Source organism: Geospiza fortis, unplaced genomic scaffold, assembly GCF_000277835.1.
Source record: "Geospiza fortis unplaced genomic scaffold, GeoFor_1.0 scaffold27, whole genome shotgun sequence".
NCBI classification, from domain to species: domain Eukaryota; kingdom Metazoa; phylum Chordata; class Aves; order Passeriformes; family Thraupidae; genus Geospiza; species Geospiza fortis.
Genome location: NW_005054329.1, coordinates 2,061,148 through 2,071,587, shown reverse-complemented (window position 1 = coordinate 2,071,587; position 10,440 = coordinate 2,061,148). Strand labels below are relative to the sequence as shown.

Here is a 10,440-nt window from a genome sequence, read left to right as displayed (position 1 = left end):
GATGGATGGATACAGGGATGGATGGATACAGAGATGGACGGACACTGGGACGAACACGGGGATTGACGGACAGGGGGGTGGACAGACACAGGGACGGACATGAGGATGGACACAGGGATGGATGGACATGGGAACAGACATGGGGAGGGACACGGGGACGGATGGACATGGGGATGGATGGATGGATGGATGGATGGATGGATGGATGGATGGATGGATGGATGGACATGAGGCTGGGATGGACACGGGGATGGACAAAGGGCTGGGATGAGGATGGACACACGGCTGGGATGGACACGTGGCTGGGATGGACACGGGGCTGGGATGGGGATGCAGGACATGGGACACTCCCTGGGGAGCACAACAGACCCCAACCCACACCGAGCAACCTTGGAAATATCTGTGTGTGCCTCTGCTAGCAAACCTCTCCCCAAAACCATCGTGCAGGAGGGGTGCACTCCCTGTGTCTGCTGGGAGAAAAGGAAATTTGCAAGTTTTTTTTACACTCAGCATTGCCACAAGTTGTGCTCAGTTGGGGTTTTTTAACAGAATCTCGTCAAAACTAGGCAAAAAGTCCTGGCAGGGCGATTCTAAACCTGACGGTGTTTATAGCTCACCAAAGCCAGAAGAAGCGTTGCAGAAATCTGAGTCTCTCTGCACTAAACTGGCATTTTGTGCTTTTCAGTGAAGTTCTTAAATCCTCACAGGGGTGTTTTCAGTTTTTTCACTTCAGTATTTTGGCAATCATTACTTTGATTGGTTTATCAGGCAGGAATCCTGATGTTTCACTACTTTTTTATACCATCTCTTAGCAAATACAATTATTCTGGAAGAAAAAGGGGGAAAATCTTCCTTTTCATAAAAAAAAGGTGGGGAAACACCAGAAAAAAAAACAAGGTAGCATTCATGTTTGTACTGATATTCAATCACAATTGATCCTGGGGATTTCCTCATCACGTGCACGTACATCTTACAAGATTAATCATCATCAGGCTGAACAGGTTGGATGTTTGGTTTTTTTTCCCTGAGCAAGGAGCATGATTACATTTTAATCTGGAAAAATAGGTACAGCAGCACAACTCCGTTTGGCTTGTAACTCACTGAGCAGCTTCTGGGATTTGTTGCATAATATTTGTTAAATGGTTTAGTGGGGAAAAAAGGAGCACAGAAGGAGCTCTAAAAATTAGGATGAGAAGTCTTGTGGTAATAAAGAATATTTCCTCAAATGGATCGGGAAAGAGGAGACAAGCAATACAGCACATCAGTCATTTTCCAAATGGAAAGGAGTTCCTGGCTTTGTGGTGGCAAGAGAGATTTTTAATTCAATTTTAAAAAAAAGAAAGAAAAAAAAAAGGAGAAATTTCTACATTAGTGCTGTAACGGCAGGTTTTTCAGAGGAAAAAGGAGGGTGGAAATAAGGGGGAAAAGGAATATATTCTTAGCATTTTTTAAATCACTGCAGCTGAACCAGGGCCAGATGCTGTTTATGTCAAAAACAAAACAAAAGACAAAGGGAAGGCGCTGCAGCCCAGAGTGGCACCATCCTTCAGCTGCTCCCCAGCACTCCAGATTAACCTCCCCATTCCATGTCCTACCTCCTTATGCTCCTGCAGAAAGCCAGTCCTGGCTGCTGGGCTGGGGTCTGGAGCCCCCATTGGTCTGGGGGTGACCTCCCACAGTCGAGCCCTGGGCTGATACAGCCTCAAAAGTGCCCTCTCCTGCCCTGAGCATGAGATCGGCCCTCTAGGAGGGGAATGAATCCCCCTAGGAGCAGGTTCTCATTTTAATTCACTCACCTGAGCACTCACCTTAATCCAATTTAACCGGTTAAATTGAAATAATTCAATTAATAAATTAGTTAATTCCATTTACCTGGTTCCTGCAGTGCTGAGGAATGTCCCTCCAGCCCCAGACAATGCAAATGCTGTTTTCCCAAGTGCAATATTTCACCTGCTGCCTCCCCTGGTGTTCTCTCCGAGGCGCTGGCGCTGCTGGTGCTCCTGCACCCCCTGCTCCGGGGCCTGGCTCTGCAGCTGCACTCGGCTCTCACGGGCAGCTCCGTCCCCGGGACGCACTCGGTGGTTTTTGTCACCTGCCTCAACGAGCGCATCGCCAGGGACATCGCCAGGTACGGCCACGCCAGCCCTGCCCGGCTGCTGCAGGGGCTGCAAGGCTGCAGCAAAGCTGCATTGCTCCTTGGCAATTCGGGCTGCCCAGAGCAGCTAGGGCTGCCCCATCCCTGGCAGGGTTTGAGGTCAGGGTGGACACTGGGATTGGAGCAACCTGGGATAGAGGAAGATGTCCTAACCATGGCAGTGACATGAGATTTAGGGTCCCTCCCAAGCCAAACCATTCTGGGATTTACCCCATCCATGCTGCTTTCCACTGAGTGTACCACAAGCCCTTGCCCAGAGCTGCTGTGTCCCGAGGAAAGCTGGCATTTGCCTCTGGAGTCAATGCCATGGTGACAGCAGGCAATTCTCAATGCGTTTCACTGCCTTGTGTTTTCCAGACCCATTTTCGTGACTCTGAATTTCTGGGTTCTCAGGTGGATTAAGTTCCAACCTGCCACATCCTTTATTCCTCCCTAGAACAGCACAGACAACAAAATGCCAGGAGGGATATTTATAGAGAGAGACCAAGCAGAGTGCTCTGACATGAGAATAAAGGAAAAAGGGTCCACAACAAACACTTCTGAGGCACCACTCTGCTCACCAGGCAAACTCCAGGGAATGAGGGCTTTTCCTCGATTTTCTCCTTCTGTTTCAATATATGAGACACTTTGGGTGATGTTTTGCGTGCAGAGTTCTTTTCACACATCTGTCAGCCCTGCCTCAATGGATGGTCTGTTCAAAGAACTGAACCCGTGTTGCCTGGGGAAGTGTTTATGATGGACCGTGGAGTTTCCTGCAACACCTCCTGTGCTGTTTTCCTGCTGCCCTGCTGCTGCCAAAACCCCTCCATCTCAGCAAAGGGCTCAGGAACTGACAGGCTACTGAAAGGGAGTTTGTGTCACCTTAAATACTGCAACTGTGTTGAGAAACTCAAATAGAATTATGTCTGCTCTGCTCGATGTCTCCTAAAAAAAAAATTGGAGCAACTGTACCTGGTGAAAAGAGCCTCAGTTCCTGAAAATGCCTCATCTTAACAGCTTTGCAAATGCTTTCCACTCTTTGTTGCTCATCTTGCAGGGAAGGGAGAGGAGATAAATCACTCCCCCTTGCTGAGATATGTGTACTTTGGTTGTGGTTTTACTGGTGGAGTAATTATTCCTTTGTTCTGGAACGGGGAGCAGTGAGCCCTGATTGCAGGGGATGACCCAGGGCTTCTACACTCATTTTCCCCCACTCCCTTTCCTGTGTTTATTCTTGCTTTGCACTGCTCAGTGGAGCCCTCGCTCAGATGGATCAGTCTGCAAGGAAATTTTCCACTGGTTCAAGGGAAAGGGGTTCAAGCTTTGGGAAAGCAGAAGAGCTGCAGGTAGAATGCAGCATCTCAAGACCTTCTTGCCTGTCCTGGGGGGAACTGACCCCCTTGGCTGAGTGGTGTGGCCACTGCACCTCACCCAGCTTGCCCAGCACCCCACCAGCCCCCACTGCTGCCTTAGATTTGTGTTTATCATTTTCTTTCCTTTCTGCTTGTTAATACTTCATCTGTCTCACTTCAGAGCAAAGAAACACACAATTAAATACCCAACCCAAAGCGATCATGTATTATGCAGACATTTTCCACAGATCACATTCAGCTTCTCACAATGTTCTCTGTTCCCCTGGTGGCCTCTTGTTGCTGCTCATCTTGCTGGGACCAAGTTCAGGATCTCAGGATCTCAATTTATGGGGACAGAGCACTGAAACCAAAAGGTTCCTGTGCTAAAGGAGCTGCAAGTTGCAGGCAGCAAATCCAGACTGATTTGTGCCATGTGTGACATGACAGGCACAGCAGGGGTGGCTCTGCTCGTGCTGCTGCACTCTGTTGCTCCAAAGATTAACTCAAGATGCTCCAGGAGCGTTGAGTGCCTGGAACTGCCTGCACATGGTGGGAGCACACAGCCCAAACAGCGCTGAGCCTCCTGGGGAGCTTCTCCTCTCCAGCCATGGTCCCCTCAAACCAGTGCTGAGGCAAACCAAGGGTGGGGTCACTGGTGCCCTGCCTGAGGGACAGCTGCCACCTCTGTGAGAAGGGCCAGACGCTGCTCTGGTCACCAAACACAACACTTCTTCTAAAAATCTTCTAAAAATCCTTCTTCTAAATCCTTCTTCCTTTCTTCTAAAACTCCTCCCTGAGGTTGCTTTAGTGCTCTGTAATCTCTGAGGTGTCGCTTCTTCCCGAGCAGCTCTGCAATAACAAACAGCCCTCAACTCATGGAGGCAGCCCAAGGGAGGGAATCTATCTGGGCTTCAGCCTTCTAGGATATTTTGGGTTGAAAAACCTTGATGTTTTTCATTAAGGATGCACATTCAGGCTGCTCTGGGAGGAAGGGGCACAGCTGGACAGTGGCAGACAGAGCCAGGCTGGGTTTTTGTGGTCCCACATTTCAGTCCCTGCCCTGGTGACCCCACAGCCAGAGGGACACGGGGCTGGCACTGGGCAGGGTCCTGCAGGCCAGGAGCAAGCCCCAAAGTCCCTCCTGAGCACAGGGAGGGTCCCAGAGCCCTCCAGGAGGGCCTGATCTGAAATATCTCCAGCCAAAGTTCACCTTTGTTTTCTCAGGGTAATAAGTAACCCAAAATTCAGAGTCTCCAGTGTCAAAGCTGACAAGGGAATGTCCCCAAGGCTGGGGTGAGCTGTGGGCTGGGCTGGCACTGAGTGCCCTCCTGTGTCCCCCAGGGCCATCATGGACAGGAGGCTGGCTGCCTGTGTGAACATCCTGCCCAAGAGCTCGGCCCTGTGAGTAGTGCTGGGCATTCCCCACGGGAGGAGCAAAGCTGGGCTCTGCAGGGAGGGAGGGAGGGAGGGAGGGGATGGACACAGAGCTCTGTCCCAGAGGCTGCTGGGTGTGTTTGTTGTTGCAGATGGTGGGGATGAGGCTCACTGTGCTCGCTGAGGAGGGCAGGTGCTCTGGCTGCCCGTGGGGCTCGTTCATTTATTGGGCACTTGGCTGCACAGACATCCAGCAATTGAGGGTTTATGGTCTCGAGGACGTGGTGCCTGTTATTAGAGACTCGAAAAAGCAGCCAAATAGGGACCAGAAGAGGCTTTTGCAAAATGAAGCAGCTTTTTCAGGCAGGAGGAACAGCGGGTTTGACCTTGGAACAGGCCCAGCCCTGCTCTGCAGGTGTCCTCAGCTGTCCATGCAAAGGGACTGCACTTGCTGGAGGGATTCAAAGCCCCAAAACAGCTTTTCCTCACAGAAACCCCCGGCAGAAGTGAGGAGCAGATCCCACCCCAGTTTCCCTCAGGAGGGGATCCCACAGTGCACCCCATATCCCACCTGAGGGCAAACCCAGTAACCCCTTCTTCCCCTAATCCATCCTTTCCTACAAACCCAGAGGGCAAACCCAGCAACCCCTTCTTCCCCTAACCCCTCATGTCCTACAAGCCCAGAGGGGCAGAGCAGAGCTGCTCCTGCAGCTCCAGCTGGATCCTGCTCCAGGATCCTGCCCTGCCCGGAGCCCTCCCCTGCAGGCAGATGAGATCAGGACAGCTCCTGGCAGCGGAAATGTTTTCAAAGGTCACATCTGACTCATGAGAAGTGCAGCTCCTCGAAAGAGAGGAAGAAAGCTCAGCCTCCCTGCAGGCCCCGTCCCCCAGCCACGCTCGGACACCCCAGCCCAGCCAGTCTGCCCTGCCAGTCCCCCTGGGCAAATCCTCTGGGGGAGGCTCCTGTCCATAAATCTGGGGTGCTCACCCGTGTGCTCAGCAGTTTTGGGGCCAGAAATGCTTCTCGAGCCGCTTTGTAAAGAAATGGCCACGTGCAAAAAGCACCAAGCAGGGACAGTAACCCGAGGGTTGGCATGGCTGCAGCAGAGCTGGATTTGTTGATGCTGCTTTTCTTTTAAATCCAGATATTTCTGGAAAGGGGAACTGGAAGAATCCACTGAAATACTGCTGGTAAGTGATCATTCCCTACATCACAAAAATCCCTGATGCAAAAGGCCCCAAGGGTGGCACCAATCTGCTGGGTTTGGGATCATCCCTGGGAGGGAAGGAGCCCTGGGAGAGCTCCTGTCACACCCTGGCCATGGTGAGAGAGCTCCTGTCACACCCTGGCCATGCTGCACACCAGGACCCCTCCATCCCTTCACATCTCCCCTGGGGTTTGTTCTGTTTTTTACTCCCCACAGTTGGTGAAAACAAGGACGTCCAGAATAGGGGAATTGTCCAACTACGTCAGGTGAGGCTCTGGCTCTGCAGGAGCACTGGGTGTCCCATCCAAGGTAGGCTGTCCCCTCCTGCTCCAGCTTTGGGGGTTCCTTGAGCCCCATCCCACCCAGTGGGGGTTAAGTGCTCCTGCTGTATCTCACAAGCCAGAAAAACCCAGAGATGGCACCAGCAAAAAGGAAAAGGTGGCAGAAACATCAACTGCTGGGCTGGATTCGAGGAGGGACGCTGCTCCTCGCACCGGTTATCATTCCCTGACAGGATTTCCTGCAGCTCCCGAGCGGGGGGCACTGGCAGCTTGGGGCCAGCCCCGGCAGTCTGCGGTAACCCCAAAGCCAAAGCAGAATTCCCACGTGGCCCAGAGGAGCCGCGGGTGCTTTGAAGTGCGGGAGGGCCGGGCAGGGCTGGAGCGGCTTCTTGACTCCGCTCCTCCTCCGCGCCTGTTTCCACTTTAGATCCATCCATCCCTTTGAAATCCCCGAGATCATCAGCCTGCCCATCGACCAGGGGAACCCTGCCTACCTCCGGTGGATGGAGGAGAGCGTCCCACGGCACTGAGAGGCGCAAAGTGCCGCTCATTTTTGGGGAGCGGCTCATTTTTGGGGAGCCGCGCCGAGGCAGCTTTTATCTTCTGGGGTTTGCGGTGGCACAGGAGCTCGGGATTGACAAAGCTCCGGGAGCGCTGGGCAGCGCGGAGCCGGCCCAGGCTGAGCTGGGGAAGAGCTGCCTGCACCCAGAGCTGTGCGTGAGGATGCGGAGATGCCCCTGTCAGGACACTCGGGGCTGTCAGCAGCGAATTCCAGCCGGGAGCCGTGGCCTGGCGGTGCCGTGTGTCCCCACAGCCAGCCCTGACCCTGCCTGGGCCCCCAGCATCCTGCCCGATGTGCCCCAATGTGCCCCGGCCGGGCACCCCCTCCCCTGGCGGCTCAGCCCTGCAGAGCCCGGGGAAGCAGCAAAGCCCAGCAAAGCCCAGCAAACCCCAGCAAACCTCAGCAAACCCCAGCAAACCCCAGCAAAGCCCAGCAAACCCCAGCAAACCTCAGCAAACCCCAGCAAACCCCAGCAAAGCCCAGCAAACCCCAGCAAACCTCAGCAAACCCCAGCAAACCCCAGCAAAGCCCAGCAAACCCCAGCAAACCTCAGCAAACCCCAGCAAACCCCAGCAAAGCCCAGCAAACCCCAGCAAACCTCAGCAAACCCCAGCAAACCCCAGCAAAGCCCAGCAAACCCCAGCAAACCTCAGCAAACCCCAGCAAACCCCAGCAAAGCCCAGCAAACCCCAGCAAACCTCAGCAAACCCCAGCAAACCCCAGCAAAGCCCAGCAAACCCCAGCAAACCTCAGCAAACCCCAGCAAACCCCAGCAAAGCCCAGCAAACCCCAGCAAACCTCAGCAAACCCCAGCAAACCCCAGCAAAGCCCAGCAAACCCCAGCAAACCTCAGCAAACCCCAGCAAACCCCAGCAAAGCCCAGCAAACCCCAGCAAACCTCAGCAAACCCCAGCAAACCCCAGCAGGATTCAGCTCTCCCTGTCATGGAGAGCTGGGATGAGCTGGGTGGGCCAGCTCAGGGAGCCCAGGTGCCAGCAGGACCACAGACAGTGGTATAAAGGACAAGAGTAATCCAGTGGTTTTAGGAGCCACTCATCTTGGTGCAAGTCCAAGTGAAAGTAATGGACCTCTCACTAGTCCTAAACACATTCATACTTTTAACCCTAGTAACCCTCTCCACCCCCACCTATCTCCACTTCTATCCAACAGCCTCAAGAACCCCCCAGCACAATTACAAACACAGTCAAAACCTCCTTCTCAATCAGCCTAATCCCAATAGCAATCTACGTCCACTCCTTCTGAGAGTGAAAATTCATTATAAACTTCAAAACCCCCATCAGCCTAAAAATAGATTTCTACTCCCTCACCTTCTTCCCCATTGCACTGTTCGTGGTCCTGCTGGCACTGTGTCCCCACCCCACCTGAGCTGAGCTTTCTGCCAAGCTGAGCTTTCTAAAAGGATCCTCATGTTCATGGTTTCTGGGACATAATTTAGGGAACATTTTTGGGGTATTTATGTGACTGGGAAGGGAATAAACAGGAGTTTCTTACCTGGGCAGGAGGAAAGGCCTGTCCTGGCCTTGCACACCTCAGCTGGCACAGAACACAGCCCAGCAGCACAACCCGTGCTGGGCACTGGGCACCCCAACCCAATAATGCTCACACTACAAAAAAACAGTGACTTTGAAAAAAACCCCACTTTTTAATTGTACATCAGACATATTAATTACAACTCGGGTATAACGAGAGGTGCTTACAAGCAGCAACCTGAACTCAGAAATCAGAAGGTGCACAGAGTTGTTATAACCTCTATTACAGCGAATGCAAAATATACTCTGCAACAAAAATACTTTTAAAGGCTCCACATTCAATTCTCTGCAAGAAGCCAGGAGAGAAGGAGAGGGAACAGGGAGGGAGCAGAGAGGAGCCAGGGCCAGATCCTGTGGGTGCTCCCACTGGGATAACCCTGCTCAGCCCTGGCACAGCTCTTGGCAGCCCCTTGGAAGGGCTCCATAGGCACTAAGAAAGGGAAATATTTGAAGTGATCCTTCAAGGACAAAGCTAAGGCAGGACAGGCAGTTCTCCAGCTGCTGGACCCCTCCCTGCCAGGGATGGGGGGACCTGGCAGCCCCTGTCCCAAAGGGACAGGGACATTGCTGTGGATGAGTGAGATCCCACAAGCACAGGTAGGACAGGACCCCACAGCCCAGCATGGCCCAGCCTCCATCCCCTGGGACAGCCACAGTGGGATGGGGGAGAGATGAGGAGGACATTAAAAATATCTCTCTGTCTCTCTAAAGGATAAAAATCTAACACATCTATCTGATATTGTAATATTTTTTAGAAGCCAACTGCTCTGCTCCTGCCCTAGCTGGCAGTATTGCTTTGTTAAAGGAGGGGCTGCTCCTTCTCTCCTGCAGACAAATCAAGCCCAGTGCTCACAATCAGCACTACGAGAGAGGCACAGCCAGGAGGCCACAGGGATGGACACAGGGATGGCCACAGGGACCCAGCACAGCCCCTGCCCCCCTGTCCTCCTCAGCCTTTTTTGGTTTGTCTGCTGGTTTGGCACGTTTGGGATGAAGATTCCTGTAGAAACAAAGGCCCTGGGCTCCGCTCTGTGCAGTGCCCATGGTGGTTTTAAGGCAAAGGAGGATTTTTTGGACGATCTCTTCCAAGATCATGATTGTCAGAGCAGGGAGATGAAGCTGGTGCAGCAGCACACACAGTCCAGGCTGTGGGGTGAGAGCCCATCTGCCCCACGGCTGCAACAGCCACACCTGGGCTGGGCTTGGGGCATTTTCCTCCCATCTAAAGCAAACAACATTCCTTCAATGAATGGATTCAGGACTAGGTGGAAAACCCCGGGAGCAGTTCCCAGTTTCCCGAGGGCACAGGGATGAGCTGAGAGCCCAGGGATGAGGAGGGGCTGGTGTTTGGGCAGCAGGAGCTGCTGCTCGGTCAGGCTGGGACGGCGGGAGGAGCCAGGCTGTGCCAGGCACAGGCCGAGGTCCCTCTGTGTGAGCAGGGGGTGCCCCCCGAGCAGCTGCTCCAGCTGTGCCAGGGGGACCCTTCTGGAGGGGCCGGACCCCCTCAGTGCTCTGAGCAGCCCCGGGCTCCATCAGCAGGGCACGGCTGGGCCACGCTCTGCATAAACACAGCCAAGGAACTAAAAATCGTTAGCATTAGAAACCAGAGTGTCAGGGCTTCAGGTTTCACTCCTGGGCAGCCCTGCCTGCCTGGGCGCTGCCTCCCCCCGCGGGGAGGGACCAGCACCTCTCCGGTGCCTCGGCCTTCCCCAGCAGCCCGATCTCCTCTGCTCTGGCTCCGGGAGAGGCTCGGGGGCGGGCGGGGCTCAGTAGGGGGTGGTGCCCTCCCACTCCACCAGGTACTGCACCTTGCCCTCCAGCGTCACCCGCCGCGCCAGCACCTGGTACTTCTCGCCGCACACCAGCCGGCCCGCGGCCCCGAAGTAGCTGCTGATGGAGGACTTGAGGTGGGACAGCGAGGAGTCGTCCTCGCTGATGCTCTCGAAGGTGTGGCTGTCGATGCCGTCGTCGGGGCGCTC

At 53.9% G+C, this 10,440-nt stretch overlaps 2 protein-coding genes across 2 annotated transcripts in view; one reads left to right on the top strand and one right to left on the bottom strand.

The window, feature by feature from the left end:
- CUTA (cutA divalent cation tolerance homolog) overlaps nt 1-7,349 on the top strand; it is a 7,802-nt gene extending 453 nt beyond the window's left edge. Inside the window, exons 2-6 of the mRNA XM_031057276.1 lie at nt 1,980-2,128; nt 4,828-4,887; nt 6,006-6,051; nt 6,285-6,334; nt 6,777-7,349. Coding sequence (XP_030913136.1) covers nt 1,980-2,128; nt 4,828-4,887; nt 6,006-6,051; nt 6,285-6,334; nt 6,777-6,879 — 408 coding nt within the window. The 3' untranslated portion in view covers nt 6,880-7,349. The remainder of the gene's footprint in view (nt 1-1,979; nt 2,129-4,827; nt 4,888-6,005; nt 6,052-6,284; nt 6,335-6,776) is intronic.
- Nucleotides 7,350-8,554: 1,205 nt separating this feature from the next.
- PHF19 (PHD finger protein 19) overlaps nt 8,555-10,440 on the bottom strand; it is a 5,986-nt gene continuing 4,100 nt past the window's right edge. The window contains exon 12 of the mRNA XM_031057275.1: nt 8,555-10,437. Coding sequence (XP_030913135.1) covers nt 10,228-10,437 — 210 coding nt within the window. The 3' untranslated portion in view covers nt 8,555-10,227. The remainder of the gene's footprint in view (nt 10,438-10,440) is intronic.